This window comes from Buteo buteo, chromosome 17 (genome assembly GCF_964188355.1).
Source record: "Buteo buteo chromosome 17, bButBut1.hap1.1, whole genome shotgun sequence".
NCBI lineage: Eukaryota > Metazoa > Chordata > Aves > Accipitriformes > Accipitridae > Buteo > Buteo buteo.
The window spans coordinates 28,062,100-28,085,282 of NC_134187.1; the positions used below are offsets into that span (position 1 = coordinate 28,062,100).

At 52.0% G+C, this 23,183-nt stretch overlaps 2 protein-coding genes across 2 annotated transcripts; both read left to right on the top strand.

Annotated features, from left to right (window-relative positions):
* The first annotated feature begins 5,957 nt into the window (after positions 1 to 5,957).
* On the top strand, positions 5,958 to 11,182 carry LOC142040942 (keratin, type II cytoskeletal 4-like). Its single transcript, XM_075049386.1, has 9 exons — positions 5,958 to 6,488; positions 7,096 to 7,313; positions 8,312 to 8,372; positions 8,607 to 8,702; positions 8,810 to 8,974; positions 9,202 to 9,327; positions 9,538 to 9,758; positions 9,992 to 10,026; positions 10,112 to 11,182. The coding sequence occupies exons 1-9, from the start codon at positions 5,958 to 5,960 to the stop codon at positions 10,420 to 10,422; spliced, it is 1,764 nt and encodes a 587-aa protein (XP_074905487.1). The 3' UTR covers positions 10,423 to 11,182.
* A 4,391-nt stretch (positions 11,183 to 15,573) lies between these two features.
* Positions 15,574 to 20,895, top strand: LOC142040941 (keratin, type II cytoskeletal cochleal-like). Its single transcript, XM_075049385.1, has 9 exons — positions 15,574 to 16,304; positions 16,966 to 17,180; positions 17,388 to 17,448; positions 17,699 to 17,794; positions 17,971 to 18,135; positions 18,605 to 18,730; positions 18,938 to 19,158; positions 19,565 to 19,599; positions 19,706 to 20,895. Exons 1-9 carry the CDS (start codon positions 15,672 to 15,674, stop codon positions 20,035 to 20,037), a joined length of 1,884 nt encoding a protein of 627 aa, XP_074905486.1. The 5' UTR covers positions 15,574 to 15,671; the 3' UTR covers positions 20,038 to 20,895.
* The last annotated feature ends 2,288 nt before the right edge of the window (positions 20,896 to 23,183 follow it).

Consider the following 23,183-nt stretch of genomic DNA (forward strand, 5'->3'; position numbering starts at 1 on the left):
ACTTTCCTGAACCCCCATTTCTGCCTCCGCGGGACCCTCCGAGCCCAAACCCCCCAAATCCACCACCAGAACAGGCTCCTTCACCCCAAATCCCACCTCCCCCTCGTGGTCCCAGCCCCAGCGTTTCGGGGTCCCCTTCGCGAACGGGTGGAAACGAGCGCCTCCAGCACCCGTCCTCGCACACGCGTGTGCGCGGGGTGAGGCGGGGGGTCCCTGCCCCGTAGCGGGGGGCTCGTCCCCCCTCGGCTGCCGGCACCCAGGTGTGGTTTGGGGCCGGGGTGCAGCAGCAAGATTGGGCTTGCCCTGAGTTTTAACGCCTGTAATTAGCGTCAGGGGCAGGATCCGCCCAAAGCTTGCCTCTTCATATTTTCACACGCACACCCCTGCGCCCTTCCCGGGGTGCTGCCCTCCCCCCTTGGAGCCCCCAAATCCCACCAGACCCCCAGCGTCCCCCCCCACGGCCTCATCCTTCCCTTTCGGCCGCTTCCCCCCCTCCGTGACTCCTCGTGGGGGTGAAGCATCCCCAAACCCGGCACAGTTCGGGGAGGGTGTTGCTTTTATTTTTTGGGGGGAAAACACACCGGGATCAGGCGCGGGGTGGCCACCGGGTGCTGGTGAACCCCCGGGCGGGGGAAACCGGGGTGAGATGGGATGGTGGGGAGGGATGCACCCATTTTTAGGGGGTTGGGGTGGCTGCTTTGGCTTCCCGGCACATCTCTGCCCTTTAGAGGGTGCTCTGCATTTACCATCCCCTGGCCGACGCACCCAAAGGATTGCGTGACGGCCGGCATGGGATGGATGGACGGATGGATGGATGGATGGATGGACGGCTGGATGGACGGCTGGATGGATGGACGGCTGGATGGACGGACGGATGGACGGATGCAGGGACATCCCACGGGGTGCGGCGGCCTCGGTTCCCACCTCCATCGCCCCACATCTGCCTTTCCCCTCGGCTCATCCTTGGGGTGACCCCAGCAATTTGGGGAGGGGGCGATGCTGCAGCAAAGCCGCTTTCCCTCTGCACCTGGAGGCCGTTGGGTCCAAAATCCTCCCCCCCCCGACCCCGATTGCTTTAACCCCGCTGGTCTGGCAGCGGCTCCCAAATCCGTGCTCAATCCTCTGCCAAGCCTGAGCTCTAATTTTGCTGAAGGGAGAGATGCTCTCCCACCCATTTTGCCAGTTTTCTTCCCCAAAACGCTCCTTTTCTGATTGCTTCATGTAAAAGCCGGAGAGTTTAACAGCCTCATTTCCACCCTCCCCAGCTTGTGAGAAATGAGGGGACCTTTGTGTGGGGAAAAATCCTCTCCATCCTCCTGCCAAATCCACGGGAGTTTGGAGAAACTTTTCTGTTTCCACGAGGCTCTGAGGCTTCAAACCCATTTTTCCCTCGCCCTTTTTTCACTAAAAATGAATGTTCTGGCCCCAGGTGATGCTGTTGGGGTGAGGGAATGGGCTGGGGGAGATGCTCTGTCCTGCCAAAGCTCCTGAAGCCACGTAAATGTGTGATTCCCCACCCTCGGCCGCATGGCGGGTGTATTCAGCACGACCCTTTCCCCTCTAAATTTGCCCCGTTTTGGGGTCCTCGTTTGCTCTCCTCACGGACAAAGGATGCTTGGTGCCGACTTTCCTCCAACGTAGGAAAAACCAGGGGGAAAGAGGTGTCCAGCGGGTCTTTGTTCCCATGGGATGGGTTGTACAGCTCTGCCCTGGCCTTGCTGGGACCGCGGAGATGCCGTGGGATCCCCCCGGGGGTCAGCTCAGCCCCTGCTTGGGGTAAATCCCCACCCCGGATCCCTCGGAGCAGGTCCTCATCTCCCCAGGGGTGTCCTGCGGGGGCTGCCCTGCTTCCCGCTCCCAGTCCGAGCGGCTACATCCATCATTATCCCTACCACCCATTTCATGGGAGACCTGGCTCTGTTTTTCCCACCGTCGAGCCCGGGAGGCAGGGCTGGGACGAGTTTTTCCCGGCGGTGGGGAAAGATGCTGGGTCGACTTCCCGGATGGCAGGGGACAGCGGGAGAGGTGACGCCCGACAGCGGTGCCAGCGCTGCATCAGGCGAAAGCATTTAATGGCATCGCCGTAATAACAGGAATTATTGCTGTTATTAATCCCGCTTACGGAGGGCTGCAGGTTCCCAGGAGAAGGGGTTGCCTGTAAGCTATGTGTTAGCAGCATCGCTTTCTTACGAGGAGGCTCCCGAGCGAGCGCCCGCGGCTCTTTGCTCTCTGCGATTGCAGCTCTGACAGCAGCGGGGGTGCCGCCCGTCTTCTGCAACACGCCGCTTTGATCTCTCTGGGGACCCACCTTGTTATTTCTGCTTTTATGATTCCCAGCTCACATCCCAGCCCTGCAATTTCCCTGGTTCGTAATTGCCAGCTGAGCAGCCGGGAGTCTCCTGCTCCTTTACTGTTCGACGAAGCGGGGTTTTCTCGGTCGAACGCGGTCCCGGCGCAGCTTTAGGCTGAACCCGGGTCCATTTGGGCTCTCTGGTTTTGCTCTGCTTGCCCCTGGTTGAGGTGAAGGGTGCTGCAGCTTGGATGCTTTGACCCCCTATCAGTGGTCCCCTTTCCCGTGGGGGTACCCGTGCGTATGGATATTCCGGCTATCCGGCTCCAGGCGTGACGCACGGCGTTGTCCCGAGCCTTTTTAACCCCCCAAGGAGGACACGTCTCCCCTCCCTACCCTCTTCCCACCGCTCTTCACTGGGAGAGGAGCCGGCCCGGGGCTGCAGCCGCTGATGAACCGTCAAAGAGCTCTGCGGGACTCGCTTGCCCGTCCTGCTTTAATTTCTCTCTTTCCCTCCTCTGTTTTGCATGCGAGACCCGGCAGCGAGGCTGAAGAGCCCAGCATCAGCCTCCGGCGAGGGGCCGCGCTCGCTGCCGTGGGCTCCGATGCCCATTGCTGGCTTTGGGAAGCTTCCCTGGCTCTGAAATACTCCCAGTATAAACTGGTGCTGCAGCTGAGGGACCGTGCTGCTTCCAGCATCGTGATCCCTACCATCCTAATGAGCGATGCTGAGCACCAGCGGTAGGATCAATCCCAGTTTCTGTCCGGGCACGGTGTCTGGTGCAGAAAGGGTCACATCCTGAGGGAAGACCCACGGCAGACGACCCAGCTGCCCCAGTGCCGGCGGTGACCGAGCCCGTGGGTCCCTGCCCCACAGCTGCCGCCCCACCGCGCCAGGGACCTGCCACGGATGCTCGGGCTGCACCTCCGCGCATCTGCGTGCGCCCAACTCTCCCGCCGTGGCCTTGCGGCGCCCCGAGGAAGTCTCGGAAGCTCATTAAAGAAATGCGGCCGTGCGCGTTAGCGGAGCTGCGAAACCTCTTGGGATCAGGTTTCACCTCTGGGCTAGGGTTAGGATGCAAAGAAGTTGGTTATTTATATCTTTCCATGGGAAGAGCCTGTTTTCTCTTTCCAGCATCTCATTCGAGCCTGGCCTAGCAAAGCTCTTAGGCGTGCGTGTAAGTCCGGGGGTTTGCCCGCTGTCCTCAGGGAGAGGAGAAACCCCTTGGAAGGTGGATGGGGGTGTGGGCATTGCTGCAGAGCAATGGCATCCATGGCTGCTGAGCTCTTGGACCTGTTCGGTGGCGTGTCCAGGTCCTTAGTGACGGAGCTTTAAACCCTGCAGTAACCCGACGTCAAGATTTTATCTGGATTTCTGAGCTGCAAGCTGGTCTTTAAGAGGAGGACTCGTGTCTCCCGTGTTTGGAAACGTCTAATCTCTGCCGCGCACTACGTCAGCTTTGCTACCGTCACGGCTCTTGCGTGGAGAGAGGAGTTGCTGGAATTTGACCTCTCCTCCCAGCCCGCCGTGGGGGAGGCAAGAGAGCAGGCGTGGAAATTAAAGCCGGGCTGGGTCGTCCCGTGGGCTCTGTCTCCACTCCCCACCCCACGGCTCTGGGAGGAAGGTCACCTCCACGGTGCGCTTCCCACCCCGGGACGCTCATCCCAAGACTTTGCTGTTGCTGCCGGGTGACTCCGTCCCGGCGCTGGGTGGGCGCTGGTGGCCAACGTTGGGTCCCCAGAAAACATCGCCGTCACCGGTGCTTTGCTCCTGGTACGTTCGCCAGCCTGGCAAGCGCTGGAGCATCCGAGATGCTCAGCCTTGGGATGCAGGATGGATTCAGGAGGGAGTCCCGGTGTCCCAGCGAGGTTTTCCCACCCCACCGTGGTGGGGCAGGACTTCGTGGGTGTAGCAGGGCGCTTTGCTGGCCCAACAGCTGGCTTCTTGGGCAAGCGCCTTGGCCGGCAGCGAGCCAGGAGCCGTGCCAGGAACCGGTGGCGGAGCCACCCTGGGAACTCCCGGCAGCTACGCTCTCCGCCTGGGCTCAAACAGGTTCAATTGGTTTCTCGGCAGATTTGCCGGTTGCGTAAGGTCGGGGAGATTCAGGCGCTGGCTCCTTTCCTCCGGCCAGAGCTGGGTTCGAGCCGCTTCCCTTCTCACCCCGACCACGTCCCCACTGCGAGCTGGAAAATCGGGGATCCCAGAGCCCCAGAGCGGGAGAGGGATTCCAGGTGGGACCGGGGCGTGCGGGATGCTTGTTGCCGCAGGGGAGCGCGGGTTTCCCTGTTCCCTGCAACCCAAATCCCCTTGGGCTGAAAATCCTGCAGTTCAATGAATGCCCAATGAGGTTCAGGAGGAAAAATCCTCCCTTCCTGCAGAGACGCACCCGGACCCAGATTTGCATGTTTGCAGAAAAAAAAAAAAGCTGGGGGTGAATAGGCTCAGAGCTGAAACTGGTTCTCCAAACCTCTCCCACGAGCGTCTCCAATAAAAGGGATAATTACAGAGTTGGCTTTTATTGTCACGGCTTCAGCTGCAGCTTGTGGTTTGGGGGGAAGTCTTACGGCTTTTTATTTTTTTTTTAACGGCGGGATAAATGGGGATCCTCAGTCGGAAGGCATCTTCAGACACCTCTGCTCATTAAAATATAAATTAAAAGTGGTTAAGCAATTAAGTCGTATCTTTTTTAAACAATGCGAGCTGGCGGGAACGGCTTTGCCAAGTGCCACGTGCTGTGGAGGGGGCTCCTGGCTGGAGACCCTGCGAGGATGATCGGGAAATATCCCGGCAGTGCCTGGAAGGCTTCCAGCCTAGGAGGGATGGGGATCTGCCGTCATGGACGTAGGGCAGAGCTCCTCCGGCTGGTAATGGCATCTTCACTGTGTTGAGGTGCGGCGAAGGGTGTTCAACGCAGAAATATCAAGATATTTTGATCTCTGCAAACCCCTCTGTGTCCCTCCAGGCTCAATACACCGGTCAGAGTGATCTAAAGTGACTTTAAAACCTTCTTTAAAGTGTTTCTAAGTCTTCTTCATTGACATAAAACTGATTTTATAGCCCTGTCAAGGACTAATGCTCTCTGGTTGTGAAACAGTTTTGGACAAACCAAGTCAAATCTCCTCTGAGCAGAAGGTTGAACCAGAGTGCATTTGAGGGTGTGATTGGGAAACCGCATTTTTGTTGGAATGCAGTGAACCAAGCACCTGCCATCAGGCTCAAAATGAGTGATCTAGCTAAAACAAGGGTCTCCCTTGAGGGTGTAATATGTCAAGGAATTTGCAGTGCTTTGTCATTGCCATAAGAGGCTCAGAAAGGCCCGTGATGAGTTTACAGTTGCAGCTAAGGGAATATGATTCGGAGCTGTGCTTCCAACACCAACAATACCTTTGTTTTTCTTAGCTCTCGAGGGAGTGTTTTGAGGCAGGTCATGGTGGTGGCAAAGAGACGAGGGCATCCTTCCAAGCCCTAAAACAATGAATAGGATGAAAAAAAGAAAGATATCTCCACTCCCCTGCCACCCAACCAACTCCCTGAGCACATAAAAAGGGGCACTCAGGCACTGCACGCACAGGACTCACCTCCTCTTCCCTCCCAACCTCCTCCTGCGCGCTTGCACCACTTGGCTTTTTTCTCCCTTCGCTCTTTGACTGCTGGGCACCCGTCACCATGTCTCGCCAGTCCTGTGCTCTCGGCAAGAGATTCAGCTCCAGCTCCGCTTGCTTCGGAGGGAGGAACAAGGTCACGTTCAGCGCCGCGTCCAACGGAGGATGCTGGGCACCTGGCAGCGCCGGTGGCTTCGGCAGCAGGAGCCTCTATGGCTTGGGAGGGAGTAAAAGTATCTCCCTGGGAGGGTTCGGTGGAGGTGGTGGTGTCTACAGAGGTTTTGGGGCTGGGGGTCAAGGAGGCTTTGGCTATGGCTGCGGTGTTGGGGCAGGATTTGGTGGTGGCTGTGGTGGCGGGGCTGGAGGTGGCTTCAGTGGAGGCTTTGGGGGTGCTTTTGGTGGAGGATTTGGTGGCGGGATGGGAGGCCAAGGCTTTTTCCCTTGCCCGCCGGGCGGCATCAGGGAAGTGACCATCAACCAGAGCCTACTGGCCCCGCTCAACCTTGAAATCGACCCTGAGATCCAGAAGGTGCGAACACAAGAGCGGGAGGAGATGAAGAAGCTTAACAACAAATTCGCTTCCTTCATCGACAAGGTGAGAGCGGCTTCAACCCGGGGCGGGGAGGTGGAGGTCTGAGCTCACTGGTTGCAATTACTGGGAGATACCCATCCAATAATATCCAGGGAGCCAGGCATTGCCCAGACCACCCCAAAGAACCCCTGCAGACAGAGAGATGGTGGCTGGAGAAGTGACTTTCCCAAGGTTATGGAGAAACCCAGGAATAAGAACCTTGGTCCTGGTGCTAAGCCCTGGGACCAGGTACCTGCATGCAGAGCATCCTCAGAGGAGTCTCTGCTGATGGACTCCGTCCATCTGTGGGCTGAAGAACTTCGTATGTTTTGGCCGATTTTTAAGGAGAAGATGCCAAAGCTGTGAAGTTCACCGTGTTTCTCCTGTTTAAGGACTGTGAGACTGGAGAGGGAAGGTGACCCACCTTCGCCCACTCGTCCTAGAGCTGTGGTCCCACCTGTCCAGTGGGACCCCCGGAGTTATTGCTCACTGGAGATGAGAATAGGCAGGAAGGCTAAACTCGTTAAATGGCAAAAAGTTATGGAAAACATGGGGGAAAAAAAAAAATCAATAAAAAGATGCTTTTGGGAATAGCCTGACTCTTTTTCTATCCCCCCCTGCACTCATTTAGGTCCGGTTCCTAGAGCAGCAGAACCGAGTCCTGGAGACCAAGTGGAAACTCCTGCAGGAGCAGGGTGGCACAGGGACGGGGGGCAGAAACCTCAGCCCCTATTTTGAAACCTACGTCAGCGGGCTGAGGAAGCAGCTGGACGGCCTCTCAAGTGAGAAGCTTCAGCTGGAGTCAGAGCTGAAGAACTTCCAAGATATGGTGGAAGACTTCAAGACCAAGTACGTTGTTCTCAGCGTAGTCACGGTTGGGCTGTCTGGTGGGGAAAAAAATAGAGATAAAAGCTTGCTTTGAGCAGTCAGAAAATGGAAAGAATCATAAGAATTGGCAACATTTCACTTGTTTCAATGATTAGAAAATGTAAAAGGTTTCGGGAAAGTTTTCAACTGAGTTTTGACAATAGGCAGTGATTTTTCAAGGTGTTTCTCAATATGTATTGTTGCCTGAGTTATGCTTCTCACTAAAGCAGGATCCTTCACTGTTTGTCTTCCTCGCTTAAGAATCCATGACATTATGATTTAATGAAGTAATTAGATCAGTTGCTAAATCCTACTATAATTTCCTCATGCATTTCCTCATGGATTCCTTCCCATAATTTCCTTCATGATTTGAAGCTTAGAGCTTTCTTTGGAAGGATGATGTGGGGTAAAAAAAAAAAAGAAAAGATTCTTTTCCTGCTATTATTTATTAGATTAATTTGCTCAGTTGGAAAAGCAAGAACAAAGCCTGGATAAATGCTTGCACTGCAGGAGTTGCAAAAATTGGTGGGAAAGCAAGTCTGGGACTCATCAGGATCAACCAGATCCCTTGCTCTACTGAGGCTGCAGGTTGAAAATTGGCTTTGTTTCGGAGGTCATCTCCACCACTCAACAGTCTGCAGCCATTACCTGCCCTAGTGAGCAGTTGGAAGTGGACCAAGTTGAGGACCTGAAGGTCCTTGGGTCTTGTAGGAGGAGTTGCGGGTGGCCACAGCCACCAGGACTCCGTTTAGGCAGAGGTAGGATCCCTCTTTGCAGGCTTTCTTCAGCAAGGCATTGGAGATGGCAGGAGCCAGGGCTCGTCTAGAAAGGCAAAGTGCTGTTGCTTGTCCATAAATCTCGCTCATGGCAGGTCTATTTTTGCTGCGTTCATTAGTCTGAGGCCAACGATGTCTAGTTGCCAGCAGCAGCCAGAGCCAAAAGAAGCAGACAGATTCAATCTCCCTTGCTATAATCAACAGGTACGAAGAGGAAATAAACAAAAGGACAGCTGCGGAGAACAATTTTGTGCTCCTAAAAAAGGTAAAGTCCTTTTTTTTTTAAAAGTCCTTTTTTTTTTTGTTTTAACACGAAGACACATCTTAGTTCAGAGGATGTCTTGCTTCCATCAGCACTGGTTCGTTAGCACCAGACATAAACCAGGACCCCTAGATGTATGCCCCATAGGGAAAAGGAACACCAAAGGGCTCACAGTTACACGTTAGATAAAACGGTGTGTATCAGGCAGAAAGTTTTCACCTCCCATTTCTGCTGCAGGATGTGGATACAGCCTATATGACCAAGGTGGAACTTCAGGCAAAATTAGATTCTCTGGCAGATGAGATTAACTTCTTGAGGTGTCTTTATGAAGCGGTAAGTGGTCCAGCTGCTCTCTGGAGGGGGATGCCGGGATGGAGAAGGGTTGTGATGCTCTAAGGAAATGACGGCAGGGCTAAAGCCAGATCTGGTGTGAACTACAGGAGCTGTCTGAGATGCAGAAGACCGTTTCCGACACCTCTGTGGTTGTCTCTATGGACAATAACCGAAACCTGGACCTGGACAGCATCATCGCAGAGGTCAAAGCCCAATACGAGGAGATTGCCAACAGGAGCCGAGTGGAGGCTGAGACTTGGTACCAATGCAAGGTGAGTGTGCCACAGGTTGCCTGTGATCACCGATGTCTGAGGAGGTGGAAGAGTTACCGGTGGTAGCTCTGACCCTGCTGAGACCTGGGATATCGCTGGTACTGATCCAGCCAGACTGGAGCTGGTGTGCGCGTGGTCACCTTGGCTTGGATGGGGTGGTGTGGGGAGACGTTGCGCGGAGTCACTCATGGTGGACCTAACGTGCTCCTCTCACTTCTGCCTACCAGTATGAAGAGCTGCAGATTGCCGCAGGCAGACACGGAGACAGCCTTAAGGACACAAAGATCGAGATCTCTGAGCTCAACCGCATGATCCAGAGGATACGGGCTGAGATCGAGAGTGTGAAGAAACAGGTAGAGGTTGTGTTTTTTGAGAAATGGGTGTGAGCTCTTGGTCATGCCCTTCAGAGCTTCCCTAAAAACAAATAGTCTGGTAGCACTCATTGTAAGCGGGAGGCAACCGGCTGTATTTGTGAATAGCTGAGCCAAGTGACCTGGTGTCGTGGCTCCATCTCCGACCGGCTGCCCCTGCCCCGCTCATGCCATCCGTGTCTCGCTCTCCAGTGTGAAACTCTGCAGAGCTCTATCGCGGATGCCGAGCAGCGCGGGGAGCTGGCCCTCAAGGACGCCAGGGCCAAACTGACTGAGCTGGAGGCAGCCCTGCAGAAGGCGAAGCAGGACCTGGCCCAGCAGCTCCGCGAGTACCAGGAGCTCATGAACGTCAAGCTGGCCCTGGACGTCGAGATCGCGACCTACAGGAAGCTGCTGGAGGGCGAGGAGAGCAGGTAGGTGGGGATACGGCAGGAGTCTGACTGCATCCTGCTAAATCAATGGGAAGAACGTGGCACATCACATCTCCTCTACTAAAATATTAATGGTGTTGCCATTAGCCGTGGACTACAGTCCTGCAGCTGCTGTCATTTATGCCCATGGTCTGATGGACTAAGCCTGGCTTCATGGAGCTGGACCAGTCCAGATGCTCCGGCTGGAGCTGATGCTCTGTCTCTTTTCCTTGCAGGATGTCTGGAGAGTGTCAGAGCACCGTCAGCATCTGTAAGTAGTGTTCCCGCAGGACTGATGCTCCGAAACTTCATGGTGGCATCAGAGGTAACCTTGTGCCTTCTGTTCCTCTCTGCAGCTGTGGTGGGAGGCAGCATGAGCTCTGTGGTAGGTGGATACAACAGCGGACTGTGCCTCGGAGGAGGAGGAGGAATTGGATTCGGTGCTGGAAGTGGGAGAGGCAGCTGTAACACGGGTGGTTCTGGCTTCTGCTACAGCCTAGGAGGGGGCGGATTTGGCTCCGGGGCAGGATTTGGTGCAGGGGGGGGATTTGGCTCCGGAGGGGCAGGATTCTGCCCCGTGGGCGGAGGGTGTAAGTCAGTGGTGGTGGGGTCTGGCACCACCCTGAAGAAGAGCACCAGCTCTGCGTCTGCCAACCAGAGGGCCTAGGAAAGCAAGCTATGTCCCCCATTCCCAGCACCCAAAGGAGAAAGGAAGAAAATTTCATGACGGCCACCACCACCCCTCCATTGCCAAAGTGATGGCCATCTATTTCATTTTAAACCACCACCAGCCTTCAGAAACCGCATGGAAAAGTAAAATGTGGCTATATTCACCAGCTAATGACTGAGATTCTCAACAGTGTTTGAGAACAGCTTGCTTCCCCAGCGTTCCCCTCGAGACACTGCAGAGCTGCTTGTTACCAGGGTACTGAGGACTCATTTGGAAGCACGACCTGCCCGTTCACTGGAAAGCCCCAAACACAGCTGGGATAACGCTATAAAGCAGCGTGGTCCGAGCCAGAGGCATCCTACCAGCCGCGGGTGGAGGGGACTGGCCCCTGTGCCGCTCAGAGAACTGGTGTCCCGTGAAGCCTGCAGAAAGGCTTGACTTCTTTCAAGATCTTGTGCTGGATCCAGACGTGGTGCAATTTTAATCGGTGCTACTCATCAGCCAGGGCTCGAACTCCAAAACAAGAATTTCCTAATGGTGACTAGTCCCAGCTGAAGACATTTCTTACCCCGCTGCAGTTTTTTTTAAATTTTATTTCTAAGCAAGATACTGGTGGTCTCACTGTGTTCTTTAGAAGCTGTTGTAAAATGTTTAGTTTTGCTGAGGGTTTACCTTTTCATTGTGACCATGAGAACAATTGTGCTTGTTTGCTTAAGCCTTTCTCCTTTGGCATGTGGCATACCCTAATAAACACTAGAGGCAGTAAGCTTGTGTGGTTTTCTCTCTGACCAAAGAGTTTCGTGTTGCGACAGGACTCCTCTTTTGCTGAGATCTGAAAGTGTTACCTGACTTTCTCTTGCCCTTTGAAGTTTACATTTAAAGGAACCAAAGCAAACGTGCAGCCCAGTCTCCCATCCTTCTCATCCTCTCTCTCCAAAAATTTGGATGGTGTATAAGTTTGGCAGGAGGGCGAAGGAGGCCTCGCAGGGGTGAGGTGGTTGGGGTGACAAAGCTGCTGGGTCAGTCTCAGTGTGATGGTCTGATCTGGCTGAGTCTGCGAAACGCAGGGGGTTTTCTTGAATGACGGCCGTGGGAACGAGCCCACTCCTGGCAGTGTGGCAGGAAAGAAAGAGCCTTGAACGTGGACGCTCCTCTGTCCTTCTGCTGGGTCTCCTGCGGTGACAGAGGCAGTTGGTCCCGTTAGAGCAAAGCAGACTTTCAGACTCGATGTAAGGAGGCTGTTCCTTTCCCCTTTCTCTTCCCGAGCCGTTTTCTTGTTTGTGTTGGCCAACCTGGGATATTCCCAAGTCCACCTCTGACTGACCACTGCCTCCAAGCACACCACTGGCCGCCAGCCGTGCTTCCCTGCCCTCCAAGGTGGTCCCAGTGCTAGGTCCCACATGACTAGCTGGTGCTGTCACGGCAGACACATTGCACAGCCCTAAGCATTTTTGGAGCATCCTATAAGGGATGGTGTGGAGGAGGGAAGGGTAATCATCACACCTCCAGCTCATTCAGAGCTAATTCCTCAGTATCCATGAAGTTGGAGCCAGCCCTGCAGCTTCTACTGTTGTCTGGACTGGCCGGGGATCCATGGGTTGCTTTTAAGGCATCTCCAAAAGGTAACTGAGCCCATGGGAAGAGCAAGATCTCACCCCCCCTGTCAAGCCCTACCTCTCCGCAGAAGTAGAATATTTTTGATGACCTGTACATTTAGAAGCAAAAACTCCTGGTGTGGTTTGACCTCTTGCTCAGGAGACCTTGAATCACATCCCTGGTCAACCGCAGACTTGCTCTGCGATCCGGATGAGTCATTTCATTTATCCCATGCTCCGTTCCCTGTTTGTAAATGCTTGAGACATAAACGTACCGGCGACTGTGGAATGTCACAATGCTGCCAGCAAAGGCATGTAACGACTTGGATGGGGAGATGGTTTGGGCAACAGTTAAATATTCTGGTGAGTTGTAAAGGGACCTGAGATGGCGTTGAATGAAAAGACATCTACTTCCCTCAGAGTCACCCCAAACTAGCTGCCTCTGTGTAAACTTGCCTCCAGCAAATGACTCCTGACATCAGGGCAGCGTGATGAAGAGACAAAAGGCTTCTAGATGTGTACAAATGCTGTAGTTAAAACAAACAGACACCAGAAAGCCCTTGCCTTTTGTTCCTATGATTGCACCAGCAATTAGGGGAAAATTCTCCCGGGCTGGACCGAGATGTGACATAATTTCTGCCTTTTGTTGGAGGAGCGAAAACATTTTGCATGGCCTGAAAGAAGTTTCGTTTAATTTCGTCATGATTTCCCCCGGTTTAAAAGTCGCTTCTAAAGCACAGTGAAAACACTTAGATGTCAAGTGTTTTATGGGAAGTGTGGGAATTAAATGCTTTGCTTTGCTTTTTTCCCCGAAATTCTCCCTTTTTGTGGTTGAAGACTTTTCCTAAGTTCAGTGCACATCGACCAACAGTGTTGCTGCTGAAATGAGCCTTTTCCTCCAAGTATTCAAGGCCTGAGCAGCTTTTCCTGTATTCCTGCTGGTTTATTTTCATAGAATTATAGAATAGTTTGGGTTGGAAGGGACCTTTAAAGGTCATTTTCCTTCATTAGGGCTTTGGTACAACGATGTTGTTTGAGATCCCTGCAGTCTAAAGCCGCCTATTGCGTTTGAACCGGGTGATGATGTTGATATCCAAATCCCGGTTTGATTTCCTAAACTTGGCTGGAGACGTGGCCATGACTCAACAAGCGTGTTATCTAAACACGGGCGCTCGGGACTCGGAGTGTTGTGCTGACTTAACGCATCTCCTCCCAGCGCGGCTGGGAACGCAAAAACTTTCTGATCACGTCGTCCCACCCACAGAAAAAGAAAAAAAAAACCAACACCCCCCCCCCCCCGCCCCGAAAAACGTAACCATGTATTTGGTAATGCAGCGGGAGGCATTGTTAAATGTGTGTGCGTCTGTACATGCGCATATATGTGATTATATCTACAGCAGCTATAAACCCACAGCACCCTCCTGAACCCTGCGGTGTGGCAGGCAGCGGTGCAATGTATTTGAGCCATAAATCAGAAGCGGAGCCTGTTCACGGCCCGGGTCCGCGGAGACAGCGCTGCCAGGTCTTGCTTGCAATTTGCCCCTCCTCTAGACGGGAAGGGCTGTTGAGAGATGGCTCTCGCCTTCGCCCCAAGAGGGGATCAGATGTTTGTCAAGTCTTTTGGCTCATGGTTGCAGCGATGTTTGAGGTTGTGCTTCAAAACCTCCCTGCCTGGGCAGCCGTTTGTCCCAACAAAGTCTTGCTGAAGACCAACAAGCCATACGGGACCTCCCCAGCCCACATGTTTATTGTCTATAAACCATGCTGTACAACCACCAAAACCCCTGTCCTCCCCATCCCTCCCCCAGTGACTTGTTGTTATTATACTTTTTTTTTTTTTTAGCCCTATCCATCCCCTGATCTGCTTCCCCGTGTGCTCAGGAATCCACGCTGGTGCTGGGGAGGGAGGTGGGACGAGCAGGCTCTGCAGGGACGGCCGTGTTTTTCGGTGGAAATGCCAGTTGAGCTGCGCGTTACGCCACGGTCCAGGTCCCTAGGCACTTTTGGAAATAGGTGTCTGGGCGATATATTTAGAGGTATTTAAACATCTGAAGATACCAAGAAGTTGCTAGTGTGGATTTTCAAGATGCACTTAATTGCCTGTGTCCTATGGGAACTTCTGAGAACTTTGCTAGACAGCTACCAGCACAGTTAGATGCCTCCATAGTCATAAAGATTTTTGAACGTCAGAATTTCTTAGGTGGCTTTAAAAAGTTGAAGACTAATAAAAAAAGGAATTTCCTAATTCAAATTTAAAAATGAGACATTGTTATTTGATAAGCAGGCTTCTGCAAGACAAAAGGATGAATGCAGGATGGGTCATAGCCTTATTACTGCATGTTTAACTCATAAGCTAATCCTTTCTTAGTATGGCATCGAAACCAGAGTATTCTGATCAGCTTCTGCCTTTCTAAAATCTGGTGACTGCTTTCAAATAAGCCTAAAAAGGATACCTACCTGTGTTCTTGAAGGAGGGCTCAATACAGCTCGCAAGTGTGTATGTCTGCCAAATATATATTTGCATATAAATACTGAAGTAAGCCAGGCAGCTGAAAAACATGCATTTCCTCAAGTGAAAGTTATTGTGCCCTCTGTTCTCCTCATTTCTTTGTGTCTCTACAAACGAGGTGAGCTCTCCAGCATCCTCTGCTTAGCTAATTGCATGTAAATAGTTACAGGATTTATTATGTGGGCAGCATGATTTTGCATGCCTCCTTCTCTCTGTCTATTCTCAGAGCCATCTGTCCGTCTGTCCACACTTCCCACCGTAGCAGCTGGGTTCCTGATGTCTTCTCTAGCTCTTCTCACAGTCTTGAAGCCTTCAGAAAATCCTAAACAGATTTCCCATCTGTGATATTCGTGGCATTTCTTCACTGGTGCTGAGACTATCCTGGCACGAAGACTCCAGGACTCACTTTCAGTAAGAGTTTTGTCCAACAATAAATGAATTTCCAGGGCCAACATTGCTCTGGTACCTTGTTTCTGGTAAGGTTTTATTTATCGAAAAGACGCAGAGCCTCATCAAAATGCAATTTGCTGAGCCCTGGCTCTAGATTGAGAAACTACTTCTCAAAGCCAAGGGCAATTTTCCATGTAAGAAGACGACTAAGGGTGTAACATAGGTGTGTTTTGGGAATTATGAAAGCCGTGCTACAACTTGGCATGAACTACAGCGCTTGCCTGCCATGGGGCTTTGGAGTGAAAGATCAAAATAAAGATAAACATAAGCAGGGAAACAACCACAATGGATGAAAGGTGAAAAAAAAAAAGACTAGCATATCCTAGGGAGGCTGTTACTATACCGCAAAAGCATAAGACTTCTTAGTCATTGAGTGCTACCATTTGGTAGACACAGTTGTATCTTTTTTAATTTTCTCCTGCATTATAGGGTGTGTTTCTGGGTAGGGTCAATGTTTGGCAAATTGAAGATGAAAATCTGTAAACCACACCACGCTGATGAAGACAGTAACTGTCTCCTCCTTCACGCCCATGCAAACCCAGCCCACCTCCAGAAACAGATAAAAGAGAGCATCTCCTGCCCTCCAGCCAGAGGGACTGACTTCCCTTCTCTTTGCACTCATCTCCTTGCAGCACAAGTCCATTGATATTTCTGATCTTCTCGATTTTTGACTCTGCTTAGAAGAAACGGCCATGTCTCGGCAGTCTGTCTGCAGAAGCTTTGGAGGCGGGAGTAGAAGGGGCTACAGCTCTTGCTCTGCCATCGGTGGTGGCTTTGGAGGAGGTGGCGGCAGAAGCAGGAGCAGCTACAGCTCATTCTCTATGTCCAGGGGATTTGGAGGTGGCGGACGTTGTGGAGGGTTTAGCAGCAAGAGTCTCCATAACATGGGTGGCAGTGGAAGGATTTCCATGGGTGGATGCTACGGCGGTGGAGGATACGGAGGCAGAATGGGTGGCTTTGGTGGAGGCTATGGAGGAGGACTAGGCAGCTTTGGTGGAGGAATGGGTGGTGGAGGAATGGGTGGCTTTGGAGGAATGGGTGGTTATGGTGGAGGAATGGGTGGTTTTGGTGGAGGAATGGGTGGTTATGGTGGAGGAATGGGTGGTTATGGTGGAGGAATGGGTGGTGGAGGAATGGGTGGCTTTGGTGGACCAGGCTTTGGTGGCCCCGGTAGAGGTGGCCCTGGAATCCAGCCGGTGCAGGTTGACCCAACCCTCCTACAGCCAGTCCATGTCGAGATTGATCCCCAGATCCAGCAAGTCAAAAACCAGGAGAAGGAACAGATCAAGACTCTTAACAACCAATTTGCCTCTTTCATTGATAAGGTGAGAGGGTGGGATTGTGTCCAATTAAGGGTCAAAATTGGGAGGAACTTTCAAGTTCTGCAGAAATGTTGTCCTTTTTGAGCTAAATATCAGCAGGCTGAGAAGCTTGAGCAGAGTCTTTTTATTAAGTACTGCTAGGGAAGAGATGAGAATCTCTCATCCATAGGAGATCAAAGCTATGTCTTCAGGGCTTTAATCTAGCCTGTTGCACCAGGTTCAACTAATAGATTATTCCTGCAAGCAGGCTCAACGCCTCCAAACTTCTGCAGGTTTCAGGCACAAATTTTCCCTCCTGTACCATTCTCTTTCCAAATACCCTCCCATTTAAGGATTCACTAATATAACTTTTTTCTTGTTGTTTTCAAATATCGAGGCTTTTGAATCTAGACTAGAAATCTAAGATTTCTACACTACCCATGATGGGAATGTACTTGGAGCTGGTGCTATATTTGAAAGCTCCTTTGACTCGAGTATGACTTAGAAATTTCCTCCTTTTCCCGATCTTGCAGTTCAGGCAAGAACAGAAATTTAAAAAAAAAAGACGTTAACCAGTTCTCTCACCGTTGTGCAAAGGAGAACCTTTTTATGTGATGAAAGAGATGCCTTGGCTGCTCCTGTTGTTCCCCATGTGATGGTGGATACTCCATGTGTTGGCTTTCAGGTCCGCTTCCTGGAGCAACAGAACAAGGTCCTCTCCACCAAGTGGGAGCTCCTCCAACAGCAAGGGCCTTCGGGGCCAAGGAAGAACCTCGATGTCATCTTTGAAAATTACATCCAGAACCTGAGGAGGCAGCTGGACTCAATCTTGGCACAGAGGGGACAGCTGGAGTCGGAGCTGCAGAACATGCAGCAATACGTCGAGGATTACAAAACCAAGTAAGTGCAGTGGCAGTCTAACCCAGAAAGCAACACAAGCAGCTTGGCAGTCATTTTTCTTCATGCACACGCTTTTTACGACAATTGTGGACATAGATTTTTCAGTCTAAGTATTTTATTCTGTTTTTTTTTTTCGTTTTAGTTTGTTTAGTGTGGCCTTAGGCAGGAAAATTCAGGAAACACAGCTTGTATTTTTACTCTCCATAGGTATGAGGAAGAGATCAACAGGCGCACAACTGCTGAGAATGAGTTTGTGGTGCTTAAGAAGGTGAGTCACATGCACTACAAAGTGATGGCTCGAATACCAGGCTTCATCTGTGCTTGGAGGGGACTCCCTCTTGAACAGGGATTTGTAGACATTGTAGGATCTGTGGGATGATATTTGAAGTCCCTTGGTTTTAATTTGCATAATTGAATAACACCATCACAGCTGTTACCCTCAGCACAGACTGTAATTTCCATGATCCTGAAGGATTTCCAAGAGGAAACGAAACTATTCTCTGTGATCTTTCCTTTAGGATGTGGACTGCGCCTACATGACTAAAGTAGAGCTGGAAGCCAAGGTGGGAGCTCTGACTGACGAAATCAACTTCCTGAGGTGCATCTACGAGGAGGTAAGAGCTCTCCCTTCCTCTGGACTGGCTGGCGTTGCAATGAGGTGTGTGGTGGCCAAAGCCACGGAGGTTGGACGTGGAGGTCCCAGGTGGATTTGGTCTGGAGAGGCTGCCTGGACTTGCTGCTCCTTTCTGCCCTTCTCGGATGGTCAGGCTAACTCATGTCTTGGTTGTAGGAACTGGCTCAGATGCAGACAATCAGCCGGGACCTGTCTGTGGTGGTGTCCATGGACAACAATCGGCACCTGGATCTGGAGAGCATCATTGAGGAGGTCAGGCGTCAGTACGAGCAGATTGCGCAGAGCAGCAGAGCTGAAGCTGAGGCTTGGTACCAGAGCCAGGTGAGTTGGGAAGCAGTTAGGGAACCCTGGGTGATGGCTAGAGTTCGCAGATAATTTATGACATTGTGAGACATTTCTTCAAGCTAATGGTGCTGGAGCTTGTATGAGGACGTCTCAAGAGGAATTGTGTTGCTTTTGAGGGATCTGACTCACTGTTTTCAAGGTGCTCAGAATCTCACTTTGATGCACGGTACAAGCATCTCAATAAAGATACCCCCAGATGTACCTTAACTAGTAAATGCTTGCCCAAAGTAGCTTTTCAGAAGCCAAGGGATGCTTATTAGTGTCACTAAGATCTATTTCAAAGTTCAAAACCAATAATTGAGTCTCGGAACCATCTTTTACATGGGCATCCATGACCAACATGATAGGTCCTTGTAGCAGCACCTGAGCTATGAAACTGTTGACAAATCTCATCTAGGCATCAGGAATGTTTCACTGAAGGTTTACTTTGTCTTGGTGCCATCAGTACGAACAGCTGCAGAGCACGGCTGGAAGACATGGGGACAGCCTCCGCAACACCAAGATGGAGATCCAAGAGTTGACCAGGAACATCCAGAGGCTGCGGGCTGAGATTGAGAACGTGAAGAAGCAGGTAGGGGTTGGCTACTGTCTCATGGGATGCTGGCATCAGGTTGGATTACAAATGACCATGTGTTGGGCAGAAATGGTTTCTTCAACAACCCCTTGTTTACTTCATGTAGATGTTTCCTTTTTTTCCTTGACTTCTCCACTTGGGGTTTGAGGGCTGATCCTAAATGACAAAATGAGATCGGAAAAAGTGCCCTTTTGTCTTCCTCAGAACCAGCAGCTGCAGGCAGCTATTGCTGAGGCCGAGGAGCGGGGTGAGATGGCCCTCAAGGATGCTCGGATAAAACTGGAAGAGCTGGAAAGTGCCCTGAGCAAAGACAAGGAGGAGTTGGCTCGCTTGCTGAAGGAGTACCAGGAGCTGCTGAACATCAAGATTGCGCTGGACGTTGAGATCGCCATGTACAGGAAACTGCTGGAGGGAGAGGAGAACAGGTAAACTCTTGACCTCTGACTTGAGAGGGATGTTATGAACTATGCTGGATGCCTTGAGTTTTGACATTAATGGTGTAATCTCAGACCAGCTCTTTTGGTTAAAATGGGTAGATATGGCAATTTGCAGTCTGGGTGGTCAGGATTGATAATTGGCATACCATGTTCACTACAGGAGGTATAACTATTTCATTTCTGTTATGTGCAAAGTTTTTATTGAACCTCAAATCTGGAAGAACCTCATTGTAAAGAGGAATTGTCAATGACTTCCCACCTTAAATATTTTAGTGATACCAAAGTTGCTGATAAGGATGAAGCAGGAAAATGTTTTGATAATGAAAATACAGTTCTGAGTTTTTACAATGCCTCTTTTGATTGGTAATTAAAATTTACCAATTTCCCTCCGCAGGCTGTGCAACGATGGCATGTCCAACGTCAATGTCTGTAAGTATCTGCGTTTGTTTCCTTGAGGAGCAGCAGCAGACCACGTCCTTTTGGAGACACAGCCTGCCAGTGGACAGCCTGTATGTAACGTGTGCTTCTCTTCCAGCCGTGGTAGGCAGGACCAGCATCTCTGGAGGCAGAGGAGGCATGGGAGGCGGCTTCGGAGGCGGCAGCGGCATGGGAGGAGGCTTCGGAGGCGGCAGCGGCATGGGCGGAGGAATGGGAGGAGGCCTCTGTGGAGTAGGAAGCAGCATCGGAGGTGGAAGCATGGGCGGCAGCTGCGGAATGGGAGGAGGGATGTACAGCGGTGGCTTCTCTTCTGGAAGTGGAAGGATGTGCGGCTCTGGAGGTGGCAGCTTCGGCTCTGGTGGGGGATCGTCCTCCGTACGGAGGTGCGTCACGACCACCTCCGTCAAATCCTCAGGAGTGAGATTCTGAGCCCCCAAGCCAGCTTGAAAAAGGAAAGAAGCAGCCCCTCTCTTCCCCCGGCAGCAGCCCAACCTCCTGAAATCCAGCTCCGGTGTCCTGCAATGAAACGAACTGTGTCCCTCACGGCCCGCCACGTGCCAGCACGCCTGCCTGGCTCGGTCCCATCAGGGGAGTCTCGTGGCAATGCCGCATCCCGTTAGCAGCCCTGGCGAGCTGCTCGTCAGCCCCAAGCCCAGTGATGAAATAACCGTCCCAGCAAAGAAAAGTCTCGCGTGTGGATGCCCAGCACGGAGAGCTGATTTACAGGAGGGAACTGCTCCGCCTCTCTTGCTGTGTTGTACATTTCTGGCTGCCTCGTGGCAAATGTGTATAAACCTCCTCTTTCTTCCTCTGTCCTCACGTCCCTTCCTCGATGGCCGTATCCCTGGGGTGCTTCTGCATGCAGTACATCCCGCTGCTTCCATTCACTAGCCTTTGGGGTGAGGGTAGGTGTGGGGCAAGCGGGGCTCGTCCCGTGGCAGAGCTGGGGAGGGAGCATCTTCTCGGCACGTGGCCAGAGGGATTCACCGCCCCAGGTTGGAGCACCTGGGCAGCTTTGCTCACCTGGTAGCCCCGGGTGGGCCATGAGCAGGAGCTCTCTCTGGAGCCACGGCTTCCAGTCCCGCTTGTCCTTGCTCTCCGTGACACCTGGTAAGACCTCATACACACGTGGACTTTCTCAAAGGAGAGCAAAGCTTGCTCTTCGGTGCCTGGTCCCCCGTGACATGGAACGAGATGTACTGTCCCCACCTCCCTTCCTCTTCTGTTTGTGGTATGCCCTACTTCCTTGGGATGTTGCCATTCTCAATAAATTGCAGAGAACATTCATGATGTCTTTGTGTCGTTGCTTTGGAAGCCACTTCTAGGCAAGGTGGTTTCTGCTGTTGGGGAAGCGACTTGCTGGGAAGGTGTGGGTTGTTCTTCTGTTCAACGTGTCGTGACTGTGCTTTGAGGGAACTGAACGGGTGTGTGAACGGAGCTAGGCAAGTGTCCAAGCATGGGTGATGCCTCTTGACTCGCATCAGTCATTGCAGTGCCCGAAAACACGAGCCGTACCTCGAATGGTGGGGTCCTGGATGCTCAGTTCACACAATGTGCAGTCCATGCGAGCAGGCAGGAGCACCGGGAGCCCGAGATGGAGGAATTCAGGAGGCCACTAAATTTTTGGGCAGGTCCTGATGTAGCCCCATCCTTGGAACCACGTATAGTCGTTTGCGCAGCTGATGGCTTCATCTGTTGTGTCTGGAAACCTCTAGCACAGAGGGGTCCAGACCCTTGTGAATCAACGAGGAGGCTACAGGCTCACCTGTGCCAATATTTAGGAGTCAGCCTTTATGCAAACTGAGGCACTCGGTGCCCCGTTGCTCGTGTCACATCTTACTGGAGTGGTCTGGTAACATGGGAATTGCTGCTGCTCTAGGAAGGGGGTTTTCTCAATCTCTCTCTTGGATTTCAGTTTTTTAGAGCAGGAAGAACCTGTGTCCAGCGCATGCTGAATCACTAACAAAAAGTTATGGGATTTATGCAGGAACGCTGACAGTGCGTAGTGGCGAAACCAGTGGAGACCCAAACTCGTTGATTGATGATGGAAATCGGCAGCAGCAGGGTGGGAGCAGACATCAGATGAGTCTGCTGTTGTCGGTTCATCTGAGTTTCCTGCCTCGGAGTGGACTTTGGTTTGTGGTAGGGGAAGGTGGCAATGGTAGGAGTCTTGTGGGCAGCGGTGGGAGGGCGGGTTTCCAGCTGCCTGGAAGCATGGGTATGGATGTTGGCCAAGCACCTACCCCCTGGTGTGGAAGTAGGATGTGGCCAGGCAGGTTGCACAGCTCGGCACCCTCCGAGCACCAGGAGTGCTTGAGAACCACTAACTCACCCTCCCCTTCCTTCACCAGAAGTGGGAACATAGAGGCCTGGGAAGGTGTGATTCATCCCAAACCCGTGGGCTCAGGTACCCATCAGCTCCCTGAAAAGTCGATTAATTCCCCCAGTGTCTCTTCTTTATGTGGAGAGCGAGAGGGAGAGAGTTGGTGTAGCTCAAGGAGGGGGGACTGGGAGAAGAATGCTGGTGTGTTTGATCTGTGCCGTGCTTGAGTTCCTCCACCGCAAGAAGAGATCAAAGAGACAGAAACCACTTTCAGTAGTGGTTCAGGAGTCCCACAACAACCTGCTGCGAGCTGCCAGTGTCCCCGTAGCAGGTCAGGAAGCTGCAGACCTCGGACTAGGTCCAGGCGAGGCAGTGGGGAATGGTTACAGGGCTCCTGGAAGAGGGACGTTGACTTGCTTTAGAGCCCCGCAGAAGTGTGCTAGAGCTGGGGAACGTGACTGGGTTTGGCCCAAACAGAAGACGATGAGAAGGCAATGCCTCTGAGAAGCTGGGGCTGTGCCAAGAGCACTTTTGGGTTTGGCTTGGGGCAAGAGTCACCTGTTTTCATTCTTACTTTTAAGACTGTGTTTCTCCTCTGCTTTAAAATCTGAAACACGGCTTTGTAGGCATTGTTGTGAGAAGTCATTGCGACATCCTCCGCTATGCTCCCTCTTGAGTTTCATGCCAGAATCTCTTTGCTGTGTGAGATCCGAAGCTGCAGCCCGGCTTGGTCTCCATCTACATTTTCTGCAGAGTTTACATTTTGCCTGGTGTTGATGATTTTGCTGCATACAAAGGGTTGATATTGAGTCTTACCTGGAGAAGTCTGAAGTGACTCCAGGTTTGGTATAATCTTCGCATCTTGTCTGAAGACATTATGGTGACTCAATCTGGGCGTCTTATCTGTATGTGCTGAATGTGGTCAGCATCCAGGCATTTGGCTGACTTAACAGATCTTCTCCCTTGTCGTGGAGCCGCCATGTGGGATGTTACAACCAAGTCATGCTGCTTACTGAGAAAGGCAGCTACCATGCATTTGGCAATCTGGAGAGAGGCCACGAGAAGAGATGACCTGCTTTCGCTAACCCAAAATGGAGTTACCCTACATCCTCTCGGGACTGCTCACCATGAGCGAGTGCAGTGGGCTGTAGAATGAAGTGGAGAACTTAACTCTCTGTCTTGGGGATGACAGCTGAGGCATAAGACCCTCTTCATTCAAGCTGCTTTTGAAAGGGGAGGTGTCCCCTCCCTG

What these genes read in the sequence shown, in the direction of transcription:
- LOC142040942 (XM_075049386.1), top strand. Translation starts at nt 5,958, where the DNA reads ATGTCTCGCCAGTCCTGTGCTCTCGGCAAGAGATTCAGCTCCAGCTCC. An exon ending in CTGGAGGGCGAGGAGAGCAG is followed by an intron (nt 9,759 to 9,991) that starts GTAGGTGGGGAT and finishes TTTTCCTTGCAG; the next exon opens with GATGTCTGGAGAGTGTCAGA. An exon ending in TCAGAGCACCGTCAGCATCT is followed by an intron (nt 10,027 to 10,111) that starts GTAAGTAGTGTT and finishes TCCTCTCTGCAG; the next exon opens with CTGTGGTGGGAGGCAGCATG.
- LOC142040941 (XM_075049385.1), top strand. Translation starts at nt 15,672, where the DNA reads ATGTCTCGGCAGTCTGTCTGCAGAAGCTTTGGAGGCGGGAGTAGAAGG. An exon ending in AGTTTGTGGTGCTTAAGAAG is followed by an intron (nt 17,449 to 17,698) that starts GTGAGTCACATG and finishes TCTTTCCTTTAG; the next exon opens with GATGTGGACTGCGCCTACAT. An exon ending in TTGAGAACGTGAAGAAGCAG is followed by an intron (nt 18,731 to 18,937) that starts GTAGGGGTTGGC and finishes TGTCTTCCTCAG; the next exon opens with AACCAGCAGCTGCAGGCAGC.